This window comes from Haliaeetus albicilla, chromosome 13, assembly GCF_947461875.1.
Source record: "Haliaeetus albicilla chromosome 13, bHalAlb1.1, whole genome shotgun sequence".
Classification (NCBI taxonomy): Eukaryota; Metazoa; Chordata; class Aves; order Accipitriformes; family Accipitridae; genus Haliaeetus; species Haliaeetus albicilla.
In genome coordinates this window covers 21,218,317-21,233,375 of record NC_091495.1, presented here as the reverse complement: position 1 = coordinate 21,233,375, position 15,059 = coordinate 21,218,317, and the positions used below count along the sequence as shown (strand labels likewise).

Genomic DNA, 15,059 nt, shown 5'->3' with positions numbered 1-15,059 from the left:
TATTATTCTGTGACCAAGAGTGATAAAAAGCATTGTATCCAAAAGAATATGGATTTTGTTGATGGTCACACTACTCCCTCATCTGTGACCACTGCATCAGAGAAAGCCAAGTCCTCCAGGTTCAAGAATAAGGATATTAAATGTTTTTTATGATCTGGGGAAACAGGTATTTTTCTCAGACTCAGTTTAGGGTTGGGAATTGATTTATTATCATTTACATATTACAGCTTCTGGACAGGGTACAGTACTGTTCTTGAATTACCCTTGGCCTTCAGGAATCAGATTTTTAATGCTAATAGCCACATGACTAAAGAAGAAACTATATCTGCTGTAAAAAATTTGTTTTGTGAGCAGAAAGGTTATATGCTGTTAGTATCTCTTGGTTTCTCTCACCACAGTACAAAATGCTGCCTATTAAAATCCTAATTTATTCCGATAATAAGTTAGAGTGCCAATGATTGGCTTTTTTGTTTCTTCAGTGTTGCTTTGGGTTTATATACTAACTGCATATGATATGATGTGACACCTTACAGTTTTAGCTGTGAAGTATTCCAAATCCCAGTATTGAAATCCCAAGATGCCATTTCCTCAACAGGTATAAACCATTTAAATATCACTGACCTTTATGCATTTGGTTAATATATATTCAAAAGTATTCTCTGAAAATCTACATTAATAAGTAGGCATTTCTTCTTTATTCATCTTCTCTATATGTTTTATTAGATAAGCTTACCAATGTTTTACAGATATCATAATATACAATAAAACAACAGAAATATATTTAAGTATAGTTGAAATTGTTTTGAAACTTTTAAAGTGCAGTAATTGGATTGCCTGTCTGCTTTTCCTATGTGATGATGTGGGAGATTTTTACAGAAAAAATTAAGATGTGGAGTGAATAATTTTTTTAATAGTTTGTTTGTTTGTTTGTTTTTTTAAATCAGGACCACTGAAAATAGCTTTAGCAATTGAAGCCAAAGCCTGGAAGATGCTCCTCTGTCATTATTTAAATGAGGAATATAAAAAGAAAATGACAGACATGATGTCATTCATAAATGAATATTTAAAGAAATTGTCTCGACCTCTGCATGACTTAGATGACGTCAGATTTGCAATGGAAGCTTTATCTATCATACGTGATAATAACATACAAATGGATATGACTCTGGGACCTATTGAAGTAAGATAACTTTTAATTTTTTATCTTGATTAAAATGATATTATATAGTACGAGTCATAAGATAAACTGAGAACCCAAATAATGAGCTTACAGCCCTGATGGATCATGGCTGAAGATGGGAAACAAAGTAATACTTTGTTGTTATTTTTATTAAAAATTATGAATCAGTATTAGATAATTTGCTAGATACTGTATAAATGCAGAACAGAAAAATATTATCTTTCAAATACACTACAATATCAATACAGTCTAGGAGAAAACATGCAGAAATAAGCAGATGAGAGCACAAGAGAAGGGAGCAATATTCTCCCTTTTGCTGTGTGCTTTTCCATTAGCCTTAACCCTCTTCTTTTCTGTTTCTATAAACAAACATCTTGATCATCTAATCCCTTTATAACCAGAATATATTAATGGACCCACACATCATTGTATGCTGTCAGAAACTTGCAGCATTCTTTTAGTTTTCCCTATAAGAAAGAACCTAAAGGAAGCTCACTGAGTTTTATATATACTTGGTATTTATTATCACACACTGAAATAATAAGCTTAAATAGAACACCTTTACCATCGCACATTGAGTACTGTGTTCAGTTTTGGGCCCCTCACTACAAGAAAGACATTGTGAGTTGCTGGAGCGTGTTCAGAGAAGGGCAACCAAGTTGGTGAGGGGCCTGGAGCATAAGTCTGATGAGGAGCGGCTGAGGGAGCTGGGGCTGTTTAGTCTAGAGAAGAGGAGGCTGAGGGGAGACCTTATCGCTCTCTACAACTACCTGAAGGGGGGTTGTAGTGAGGTGGGTGCTGGTCTCTTCTATCAGGAGGCTGGAGATAGGATGAGAGGAAGTGGCCTCAAGTTGCAGCAAGGGAGATTTAGGTTAGATGTTAGGAAAAATTTTTTTACTGAGAGGGTTGTCAGACATTGGAATAGGCTGCCCAGGGAAGTGGTGGAGTCACCATCCCTGGAGGTATTCAAAAAGCGAGTAGACGGGGTACTTCAGGACCTGGTTTAGTGGGCACGGTTGATGGTTGGACTTGATGATCTTGAAGGTCTTTTCCAACCTAAATGATTCTATGATATTTTCATCTACCTTTTGGAGAAGAAATTGTATTGCTGTATAGTAACATTTTCTTTCTTGAAGACTGTTTCATTAACATGATACCAGAAAGGACTTCCAGTGGGTTGTTGTCACTTTTTCTAGTTTTATGTTAAGAAAGTAGGTTTTTTTCTTAGCAATTTATGCAGTGGTTTATAAGTCAGCAATGGTACAGAGACTATTTGAAGACAAATATAACCAGTTCTGTGATACAGAAGAGGTAGAGGTTGAACAAGTAAAGGAAGAACCTGAAAAATAAGTTCAACATTTAAAGTAATACTCAAATCTTCTAAATGTTATTTCTTAGTCTGACTATCTTCAGCCTGAAGATACAGACCTGGTAATCATACTCATAGATGTTAAATAAAACAAGCAAGAGGAACTAACTTCAGCGCTGTCTATTTGCTAGATTTTACATGTGTAGGAAATGGTGCAAAATTTGTAAGTAAATAAATAAAAGGTATACAAGATTATGAAGTATTAACATTGTTTGTTTATTTATACCTGCTTCTGGCACTTTGAGTTGAATATTAGGATAAAGGTTCTTTCCCAAACCACTTACATTCTATGTATCGTGCAAACATTTACTCCCTTTCTATATTAACATAATGAGCTCCATTAATATCAGTAGGGCTAGCCATGTTAACAAGTCACTCTTACATCTTTTTTCCATGAGCTTTCCTTAAATAATGAAAGAATATAGAGCTGATAATATCAAGACATGAATGTAGAACAATGGCAGCGGCTCAGTAATTTCAATGTTCTGTCTTGTTTTCTTGGTGGATTTAATGAGAACTTTGTTGATGGGGTGATTAGGCATTATATTTCTTACTAGAACATGATTGAAGGAAAGAGGGCTTGATGTAAGGAAACGTAGAACAGGAAGGGTACTGAGCATAGTCAATGTGGAATTATCAAGGGATAATCATGCCTGACCAACTTGATAGCCTTCTATGATGAGATGACTAGTGAACTAGGGGAGACTAGTGGATATTGTTTATTGTGATGGAAGCAAGGCTTTTGACACTGTCTCCCATAACATCCTCATTGACAACCTGATGAAGTGTGGACTAGATGAGTGGACAGTGAGTTGGACTGAAAACTGTCAGGCTCAAAGGATTGTGATCAGTGGCAGAAAATCTAGTTAGAGGCCAGTAAGTAGTGGTATACTCCAGGGGTCCATACTGGGTCCAGTACTTTGTACCTGGAGGATGGGGCAAACTGTACCCTCAAGTTTCCAGGTGACACAAAACTGAGAGGAGAGGCTGACACACCAGATGGTGGGACTGCCTTTCAGAGCAACTTTGATGGAGAAATGGGGCTAACAGGAACCACATGAAGTTCAACAAAGGGAGATGCCAAGTCCTGCTCCAGGAGGTGAATAACCCCAGGCACCAGTGCAGACTGGGTAGAAAGTAGCTTTGCAGAAAAAGCGCTGAGTTTCTTGGTGTACACCAAGTTGAACATGAGCCAGCAAAGTGCCCTTTCAGCAAAGAAGGTTAGGGGTATCCTGGGCTGTATTAGGACTTGTGTTTCCAGCAGTTTGAGGGAGATGATCCCCTCTGCTCTGGGGTGTGAGACTTATCTGGAGTGCTGTGTCCAGTTCTGGGCTTTGCAATACAAGAGAGACATGGACATCCTGGAGTGAGTTCAGCAAAAGCTGATTAAGCAATTGGAGACTCTGACATATGAGAGGCTGAGAGAGCTGAGCATATTTATTCCGGAGAAGGAAGCTGCAGGGGGTATTTTATCAATGTGTATAAGTACCTGATGGGGGCTAAGAAGGAAGAGAGAACCAGGCTCTTCTCAGTGGCAGCCAGTAGCAGAACAAGAGGCAATGGGCACAAACTGAAATACAGTAAATTCCATTTAAACCTAAGAAAAATTTACTGTGAGGGTGCTCAAACACTGGAACAGAGTGCCCAAACGGGTTGTGGACTCTCCATCCTTGAAGATATTCAAAACCTGACTGGACATGGTCCTGGGCAACCTGAGGTAGGTAACCCTGCTCTGAGTGGGTGGGGGGCATTGGACTAGCCAATCTCCAGAGGCCCCTTTCAACCTTAAGGGTCTACTCCTCTCTCAGAAGCTGAACAGGAGAGAATTCTAAGTGTAGATATCTGCATGGAATAAACTACTGTGTTTATCAACCATCACAAACTGCACAGAATACAAGTCATAGGTCAAAGGAGAAGCTGAAATAATGCATGCTGCTGTTTGTCTTCATAAACAAATCTTTTGCCTAGCTGTTGGGAAATTATAAAATATGAAAGTAATCTTATTTCTAAGTAATGTCATGTGTGTAGGAGGAGGATAACAAAGGACAAGATATGCAAACAAATTGCAAATGAGAACAAGTAATAAGAAAGGTTCATTCTGTAACAGATACATATGCAGGCATTTGATAGTTTGGCATAGTAATAAATATTTTATAGATGATATGGCAAAATGTTTACAGATGCGTAGTTTAGTGTGCATAGTTATTCAGAGTTAGGAAGAATTAATCAAAATCTACATTCAGGTGGAATGTAGATCAGTAGAATAAAAATACCATTGACATGATAAAATTTTATAAATTCTTAATACTAAATTTATTGTGTTTATATATTTTTTCTAGTATTTCATCCAAGACATCTTTGAAGAAATATTTTTTGCTGTTGTTCCCTAGTTCTTCATTCATCATCCATATTTGAAAAAAACCAAATATTTTACGTCTAAATTACATGAACAAATTTTCTTTGAAATTTTTCTTACAAATTGGATCTATGTTCCTGCAAATGAACTTAAAATGCATCATTCCTAAGGTTTTGTTGGTTTTTTTTTTTCATCTAGGAAGCCTATGCCATTTTAAATACATTTGAAATTGAGGTTACAAAAGAGGAATCAGAAGGAGTTGATACACTCAGATATTCTTTTAATAAACTACAGACCAAAGCTGTGAGTATATAAACCTATGTTATCTTCCATTTGACTTCATGTGCTTTTTTCAGACTATAAATGACAATGTGGGACCAATTGTCACTCTGCTCTCTTTTCTCACTCTTGGCCTCAGTTGCACACTAGTGTCTATACCTTTTATTAGTATGTTCATTTTCTAATTTTATTTTTATAGAGCTCTTTAATATTTAAATATATTATTGTAGCTTTTAGTTACATGCTTAAAACCTGTCAGAAAAATGAGGAATTTATTATGTCTCTGCTCTTTCTGCTTTCCTTCATTTCCAGTTTTGGTGTCATTCTTATCTGATCAGCAAGATTACTACCCTTAGATTACCTGTTTTTAAGAGGTGCACGCTCTGCCAGTGCCCTTACCCATAAGTGATGATTGCACATTTACCTTTATTGCTTAGGACAGCCTTATGTCCCTCAAAAGCTCAATGTTTATTGAATATTTTCTGTAGTGTAGAAGGTTAGATGGAAGTATGTAGATATTTTGTTGAAATACTTAAGTTAGATCCTGTCCCACAGATTAATCACTCCGGAAAGGACTCAAGAGCATATTTTACACTTGCATTTCATGCAGCTCTTGGTTCTTTCTCTCAAGCTTTTGAACAAAGAATAAGAAAGTTGTTAAAGAGAAGGCTGAGCCATCCATGAGGAAGAGGACCCTAACACTTTGGGTTTTAAGAGTTTTTTTGGGGGGAGGGAAGGAAGGAAGGAAGAGAATAGGATCTTTCCCCCTGACCCTTTTCTGTGTCCTTTTGTTTCTCCCATCCCCTTGTAATGAAACATGTTCACTTAAAGGTGGAGGGGAGATTCTGTTATGATTTTTGGTTGTTTGTTTGGGTTTTTTTTCTCTTCACTTTTCAACTCAAAAATTGAATATATAGCACCATAAAAGGAAAAAAAAAAAGCTATTTATCTTCAAAAAATTAATTTTTTCAGAATTTTAATACTTTTTTATAGTTTTGCTTTATATATAACTCAATTATCTGTTCCTGATTTTTAAAGAAATAACTTTGATTTTAATCTTTTGTATGTCAGACCAGGGTTCAAGATGAGTTGGTTCAAGTTCAGCCCAAATTTAAGAGTAATTTGCTAGAATCAGTCGCAGTTTTTTGGGAAGATGTGTCAAACTTTGAAATGTCATATGAAAAGGTAAATTAATTTAGTAGTTTTCTCTAAGATTTGCTTAGTTTTTCAATATTTTTGGTTTGCAGCATTTGGGTGCCAGAATTTTTTTTGTGCTCAGCTGCTGGATGTTTGATGCCATGGTTGCTAAGCAGTCATCATTGTAGGTTAAACTTTTCAGTATGAAGAAGTAACAGTATACATAACTGTAAGGAAAGAAATGAATCCCTGGTGGTACAATTTGCCATGAAATCTTAATTTAGAAATTAATTCAGAAATTGTACCACATGGTATGGCATCTTTCCTCACACATCAACATTAAAAAAGAGGGTCTCAGGCCACTCACTGTGTATTTTATCTTCAGCAAAAGAACAAAATATGAAAAATGAAAGTCTAGTCCTATTGAGTTTAATTAAGCTAAAGAATTTTCAATTTCATAAAAGTTATCTTTTTTTAGATTTACCATTGTAAGTATTGCATTACCAAGATACATAACTTGATTGGATTTTGACTATCAAAAAAAAATGCATTTTATGGTGACCTGTAAATATACAGTGGCCTTCAGTCATTTGAGAATTAATATCCAATTTTTGTTAACTGCTTGTTTGAAAGGAAGGACCTATGGTTCCAAGTATTCCACCTCAGGAAGCCAGTAATAGGCTACAGATCTTTCAGGTAAGAAAATAAACCGTTGAGTTTCCAAATAATTAAAATTAGATCTGTTATTGCTTATCAAAACAAGTTTAGAAAAAGTCACATCTACAGTATTTGGTAAATATGTCTTGCTGAATATTCTGTGTAGTATTATGTTAACTATACTTTAGTTTCTGTCAGGCAATGTTTTCCTTAATGTGGAAGGATTGATTGATGGATGTGTAACCTTGCTTCACTCTTTGCATTTGGTGAGCAGAGATTATCTACTTGAAGTCATAAAAGCAGTAGAAAAGGGAAGATTCAAGTATGACAACTCAATAATGACTGAAAAGAAGCCAGGTTGCATAGTCACATGAGCCAATCTTTTAATCTTTTAAAGACCATATTTTCCATTAGATAATTGTCTTTCAACTTGATATTTGTTTGTTATGAATCTTAGTTTGTGGGTCCATAACCAATTTTTCTTCTATTTTCAATCCTTCCTTTCTCTGCAAGTTATAGTAACTTTAACATTTTTTTTCAACACGACTTTTGTCAATCTCTTACATATTGTATAGACTCTGTAAAAAGTAAATTCAAAGTTTGTGAAAAGCACTAGGTAACTACAGAAGGTGCTTAAACCTAACGTATCTAATATGTACTGAAAATGTAGTGATTTTGATTGCATTTGCTGTATTTATTATTTTGCCAAAGGAATGCCTTGTACTTATGGTTAGTAACTGCCAAAATATTTATTTCTATTTTTCCATAGGCTGTACATTTTACCATCTGATACAAATATTTTCTTTTTTTTTCCTTGATGGAATTCATTTCACATCCCATTTTTATAAAATGGTGTTTCAAATTCTTGCTTCTTACGTAAACTTTCATTATTTTAATTCAATATATGGATTTGAGTATTACATGAGAACTGTTCAAAATTTTAAAGATAAAATATTTTCAGACATTTAAATATGCTTCTAACAGAATTATTTTAAGACAAGTTTAGAACTGTTTAATGATTAAATATTAGGCAATTTTAAATGAAAACTTATATTATAAACATATTTTCATCTTGTCTGTATGAATCCAAATTTTATCAGGCTAACTTTGATGAGCTGTGGAGAAAGTTTATCACATATTCATCTGGTGAACAGTTGTTTGGATTGCCTGTCACAGACTATGAAGTTTTGCATAAAGTCAGGTAACTGTGGATATACAGCTGCCTTAAGTGTTTATTAAGTATGTTAGAAAGGCCTAGGGTACACCAAAGAGGGAAATATTAAAATATGGAAGGATAAAATAATAATAATTAAAAAAAATCAATGAAAATTTTAGAAATCTAATGAATTTGCCAATAAAAAAATAATTGTATTTATTATGGTAACAGAACCATACCAGTTTATTTTACTACATGTAAATACTATATAAAGGAGCAGATTACCATGTCCTAGGAAAAAAAAAATCTATATAACCTTATATATAAAAGCAGATGAGTAAATATGGTATTATGTATTAAGATATGGTACGAAAAGCAAGCGAGGAAAAGGCAAGGAAGGGTCAGTGTATCATCATATATGAAAAATATAACTAGAGCTTTTATGAAATTCTAAAGGTTTGAGCAGCTGTACAAATGAGGGTCAGATTCTAAAGTTTCTGCACCAGCCATTTCAATGGTTTGATGATGAGTCACACCGGATGAGGATCTGACCCTTTAAGCTGTTTTTAGATCAGCATTTTAGTTCAGATTCAGAGAGTGCATCTAAAGAAAATTGACTAATTGTCCCGACTTACCATGCTCTGCTCTGCACTCCAGAGCCAGCTCAGGGTACATAAGCTAGGTTCCTTTTGCATGAATGGAAGTTTTGTAGCACTAGACTAAAGCAAAACTTCCCCCAGATATGTTTACTGTGGATATTAGGTTCTTAGCACCAACTGTCTGCTCTTTCTTTTTGGATTTCATTTATGAAGTGTCCTTTGCTACAGTAAGAAAAATAATCTAATTGATCTACCTCAGTTTTTTGTAGTAATATTACATATACTATGTATTTAACTATTGTGAGATATCCAAATAGCTGATTGAGATTATCACTAGGATTATTTTTTTTTTCCCAGGAAGGAGTTAGGCTTGCTTCAGAAATTGTATGGATTATATGATACTGTAATAAACAATATCAATGGTTATTATGAGATACTTTGGACAGATGTAGATATTGAAAAAATTAATGCTGAACTTCTGGATTTTCAAAATAGGTATGTTCATAGTATGAATTATAACTGATGTTAAATGCATTAAGATTTAGGTGACTTCAGTAACAAAACTTCCAGGAATAAAGTTCATCATAAAGTAATAAGATTCTTCAAGGAAAAGTGGATTAACACTGTGATTTTAGTTAACCAGCCTTTTACCTGTAGTTTTGATAATTGAAGGGCATACAATCAGTTGAAGAGTTGATCTCCTTAGCTAAACAAGCCAAGAGGTTAGGAGAGCTGAAAGTTTACTTGTAAAGGTAAGTTCTTGAACTAGGAGGATTAGCCCATTGATTTTAAGTCCTGAATACAAGAATAAAGTTTGAGTCTTAGAATATTTTATCCTTTTTTAAAAAACATTTCTGCCATTTCAAGTACATTAACAATGCTGAGCGTCTTAAATATTATGGGTTTGTAAAACAGTTACAAATATTGCAGTAATGCTGAAAGCTTCAAATGGTTTTGACACTGTTGAGAGGATTAGATGTAATTAGTTTGATTCAGAAGTATTTTCTAACCTTTTAATTTAACTCTTTTTAATATTTTCAAAAGTACATATTTTATTTGGGGAAGAAATATAATATAGAAGACTAGGACAAGGATTATTTTACAACAGAATAACTGCATCATTGAGTGTAGCCCCCAACTCTCCTGCTACCTAATAGAGTTGTGTTATAAGCTTGGCAAGGCCCATTCTAAAACAATTCCAGCTTACTTGGCACTTTCCTTGCACCCCCAGTCCTCTTATTAGAATAATATTCCAGAATCTTTCATTATTAATTTCCAAAACAAAAGCATGACTAATTGATGTACGTTTGTACTTGTGCCAGTATTTGGTATCTTAGAGTATATCTATACTACAGTTATAGAGCAGTGCAGGCCTGTTAAAACAGCTTTAAATCAATCTTAGGTAATGTTAAAATCTAATTGCTGAAATACAGAGCTCCACAAGAGCTAAATTATATTACTTTCTGAAACTGACATTTGTTTCAAATAGTTCAAGTAGAATTGTATAAAAGGGCAATTACTTCTGTAACTGCAGTGAAGAGAAAAACCTTCAGTATAAATAGTTCTTTCTTTAGGCTGTTAAGTACTCATCCCACCTATTTACACATCATTTCCTTCTATTCTCCATTTTGTCAATATATCTTACCTCTTGGCATTACTTTGGCAGTTTTTCATGGCTCATCACACTGATGAGTTCAGGTAACCCCAAAATAGTAGCATTTCTTCCTTCCTAAACTAGGGGGAGAGGATCTGTACTACAGAATGTGGAATTTTTTATTTGATTTTTTTTTTAAAATTTGTTTTTGTTTTTGTTTTATTTTGTTACTGGCTACTATTCCAAGGTGTCATGGTAGTCTAGTAAATATATGTTCTCCTGAATGGTTAACTGATTGTCAGGGTTTAAGCCCAGCCAGCAATTAGGCACCACACAGCTGCTTGCTCACTCCTCCCACACCCAGTGGGATGGGGAGGAGAATCAGAAAAAAAAGTAAAAACTTGTGGGTTGAGATAAGAATGATTTAATAACTGAAGTAAAATAAAATACTAACAATAATAAAAATAAAATATAATAATAATAATAATTGTAATGAAAAGGAATATAATTAAAAAATAAAGGAAAAAACCCAAGTGATACACAATACAATTGCTCACCACCTGCTGACCGATGCCTGAGCAGCGCTCTGCCCCGCCCAGCCAACTCCCCCCAGTTTATATGCTGAGCATGACATCCTATGGTGTGGAATACCCCTTTGGCTAGTTTGGGTCAGCTGTCCTGGCTACGATCCCTCCCAGCTTCTTGTACACCTGTTTGCTGGCAGAGCATGGGAAACTGGAAAATCCTTAACTTAGCATAAGAGCTACTTAGCAATGACTAAAACATCAATGTGTTATCAACATTATTCTCACACTAAATCCAAAACATACTCTAGAAGCTACTAAGAGGAAAATTAACTGTAACCCAGCTGAAACCAGGACCCTGATATATCAGATATGTCATTATAAGGCATAAAATTGGTAAGTGAATAATTTCCATAGCTTTGAAATTGCTTTTTTGACAGTCGGAGTTGAAGGTTGGGTCTTAGATTTGCATTGTTTCCAAATTTCTAAGTGGGAAACGTTAACCAGAGACTAATAAACTTTCAAGGAAATATGTGCCAAAGTGTATTTTTCTTTCCCAAATTTGAGTTTACATATGCTGATAGAATTTCAGGGATTAAGAGTCTCTCAAAGAAGCAAGATGTTGACAGACACCTAATTGCAGTATCTTGTTTTTGTGTAAAACAGTATCTCCTCCAGTATCTTCACAAGACTCAATAAGGATAACAGGGCTTCCAGCTCTGGAACCTGCAGCGTGTCATTCAAAATTTGCCTCTTCACTGTGTCTGATTCCTGTCTCCCAAATCACTGAACCTGATATTAACTCTTTACTACTGAATGAAAAGAATGGCTGCAAACAGTGAAATTTATAAAATATTCAGATGTTTTGCCTGGTTTTCTAAAGAAAAATGTTATCTGTGATGTTACTCTCTGACCACGTCTGTGCTCCTCTTTTTCAGCATTCTTGAATACTTTTTTTTTTTAAATCTATTGGCTAGTTTCAACTTTCAACAAGGCAGATTTCTCACAAAATAACCTGAAGTGCCTATGAGTTTTACAAAGGTCAAAACTTCACAGTAGTCCAAAACCAGACACAAAATACTTTTTCCCCCTCAGGGAAAGGCAGACAGGTATTAAACATTCTGTTTGACAGCAGCCAGGGAGCTAATCAACATGAATGTACTGGCAACCAAACAGCATCAACATAGCTCTAAACCAGACACAGACTGTTGTGTTGTACCTGATTACAGAAAATATGAAATTGTATCAGTGGGAGGTAGAGAGATAAGTGACAAAGGATGCAAAACCAAGGGAAATAGGATCCAGGCTTTATAACTTTTCCTGCTAAGGATATACTTTATCATTTACATTAGGACATTCCTGTGGTGGGTCAACTGCTTAATTTTTAGTGTGTAGGCTCTGTAAAAGTGTGGTCAAAGAGGTGAATATTCATTTAACTGTTTTGCTGGGGTTTTTCCACATTAAAAGTATATAATTTTCATTTTCTTAGTGAATAGTTTCAGGACCACTAACCAAAAGTAGAGGAGAAGGTGGTCATATCTTTCTAATTTTCACGTCTATCTCCAAAGTAGTATGTTAATATGTGCCATGTGTTTTACTGGTATTGTAAATCAAAGTAAATATTGTATTTGTACAAGGATTACATATATGAAATTTAACTAATTTTGCTTTAGTTTTTGTTTGCCAATAGAGTTTGTGATGATAAGCAGCAGATAAGCTATGTTTTAATGCAAACCATAATATTTCTGTTTATTTGCAAAGAACATATTAATGGTTAAAACTGTTAAATATTATAATTTCCTAGTAGGGCATTTGCATTAGTTTTTCCTAAAAAGGTAGAATAATTGACACAAATTGGAATTTTACATGGAAAATGTTGACCTCAGTACAAGCTTCTTTATATCTCCTTGTCTGTTTTTAAAATGTTTAAACAATTTCTCTTTTGACAGAAGAGACCTTTACTACTGTATCAATTTAACTCAACTGCAGGTGCCGTAGACTACCTAAAGGACTCCGACACTGGCAAGCTTTTTTAGATCTCAAGAAAAAAATTGATGATTTTAGTGAGTCTTGTCCTTTGTTGGAAATGATGACTAACAAAGCAATGAAGCAAAGACACTGGAATCGTATTGCTGAAACAACAGGACATCAATTTGATATAGAATCTGATTCCTTTTGCCTTCGAAACATCATGGAAGCACCAATTCTTAAACATAAAGATGATATTGAAGTAGGTACATATGTTTTATTTTTTTTCCTCTTCATATTCATTTTATATTGTCAGCAAAAATAATATGATTACTTATAAAATTATCACCTTTTTTACATTGGTAAAGTCCTTGACTCTCAATCAGACCACACTAGTTTTAAATAATTTATATTTTATTTAGAAGTTCTTGTCCTTATGAACAAAGACAGAGGTAGCAGCTGGAATCTTTGGAAACTTATTGCTAGATAATCTCTTCTCATTCTTCCTGGCCCTATTTTCTATGATTTTCATAGTCCTTCTAAAACATGAAAAAAAACAGACAAATCTTCAAATGATCATGGTCTCCCACTTTTTTAACTCTGTAGTGGCTTTAAACATTTGTAAATAAAACAGAAATTTTACAGGAAGGCTCCATGCTTGTTAATATTTAGTATGAGTACTTTTCTAGATCTTTATGGATTCTTCTGAACCATACAACTTCAAAAGGTCCCCCACATAACCTGAAAAAACTCTCGATGGAGTTTACAAGTTTCACAGGGTAAATATGCGTGCAAAAGCTATTGTTATATCCATACTTTATTTATACAGAAGCATTTCAAGGTGATCTGCTTAATTTTGAATTAAGCTCTGATTTGAATAGAATGTTGGACTTGATGGCCTTTCCAACCAAAACTATTCTTAGATGCTGTGATTCTATAAATTGAAATGTGATAAGACTGAGAGTTCATCTGGTGACGAGTCTCCATCACTATGCTAAATTTTGTAGAAATGATTCAGAAATCTTGTTATGCAGAAATAACAAAATGTGAAGCCACAGAAGTGGTATATCCATGCATTTCCAAGTGTATATTTTTCAGTTATCTGTACACGTAATTTAAGTAAAATTAGTAGTGTGATCTCTGCATTTGTGTGACACATTTCTGTACTATTTAAAAACAATATATGGAATTTTATAAAATATTCTATTACTTGATGTGTAATATTAGGAAAGATTTCACTTCTGAAGAATGGAGATTCTAAAAAATGGTTTGTTCTTTGCAGGATATATGCATATCTGCTACAAAGGAAAAGGATATAGAAGCCAAACTATCTCAAATAGCTGATATTTGGGGAAGCCAAATTCTGAGCTTTTCATCATTCAAAGGGAGAGGAGAGTTACTGTTAAAGGGAAATGAATCATCAGAAATGATAATGTTGATGGAGGACAGTTTAATGATTCTTGGCTCTTTACTGACCAATAGGTACTTTTAAATTGTGTATGGTATTTTCAGAAACACACCAAGATAGCAACTGTACTATTATTAGGCTAAATCAGCGGTAAATTTAAATGGAATATTATTTTTTTAATGAAAAAGTATGTTATAATGTCTAATGAAAATCTTCTTCAAGTGGAAGACTTTAATGTATTAGTAGCAAACTATTGTCTCAATAGATTTGAATATAATCAAGCTGGTTGAAATTTTCTGCAAGATTCTTCTTCCTCTAAGTGAAACAAGTGTTGTTTGGGGTTTTTTTCACCATTCTGGAGTATTTATTTTATAATAGCTTTATTTAGCATTAAATAATTTCTGCTTCTCATCCTTTTTTAGATACAATGCACCATTTAAAAAGGAAATTCAGAGCTGGATTTATAAACTAAGCAGCTCTACAGACATAATTGAAGAATGGCTGGTTGTGCAGAACCTCTGGATTTATCTTGAAGCTGTTTTTGTAGGGGGAGATATCGCAAAAGAGTTACCCCAGGTAAACTTCACAATGCCTGCCTAAAAGCTATCTGTGTAATAATTTCGAACAGATTGTGCTGTGAAAGTACTTATGTTTTTGCTATATATAGGAAGCAAAGCGTTTTCAGAATATTGATAAATCATGGATAAGAATAATGCAACGAGCTCGTGAAAACCCAAATGTAATTAACTGCTGTGTTGGAGATGAGACTATGGAGCAACTTCTCCCTCATTTACATGAACAGTTGGAAGTATGTCAGAAATCACTTACAGGG

General features: G+C 34.3%; 1 protein-coding gene across 1 annotated transcript in view; it reads left to right on the top strand.

Moving 5' to 3' along the window:
* DNAH8 (dynein axonemal heavy chain 8) overlaps window positions 1-15,059 on the top strand; it is a 158,301-nt gene that overhangs the window by 37,445 nt on the left and 105,797 nt on the right. The window contains exons 25-34 of the mRNA XM_069800374.1: window positions 945-1,180; window positions 5,104-5,208; window positions 6,256-6,369; window positions 6,955-7,017; window positions 8,079-8,179; window positions 9,091-9,228; window positions 12,841-13,081; window positions 14,102-14,301; window positions 14,650-14,803; window positions 14,895-15,058. Of these exons, the coding sequence (XP_069656475.1) occupies window positions 945-1,180; window positions 5,104-5,208; window positions 6,256-6,369; window positions 6,955-7,017; window positions 8,079-8,179; window positions 9,091-9,228; window positions 12,841-13,081; window positions 14,102-14,301; window positions 14,650-14,803; window positions 14,895-15,058 (1,516 nt within the window). The remainder of the gene's footprint in view (window positions 1-944; window positions 1,181-5,103; window positions 5,209-6,255; window positions 6,370-6,954; window positions 7,018-8,078; window positions 8,180-9,090; window positions 9,229-12,840; window positions 13,082-14,101; window positions 14,302-14,649; window positions 14,804-14,894; window position 15,059) is intronic.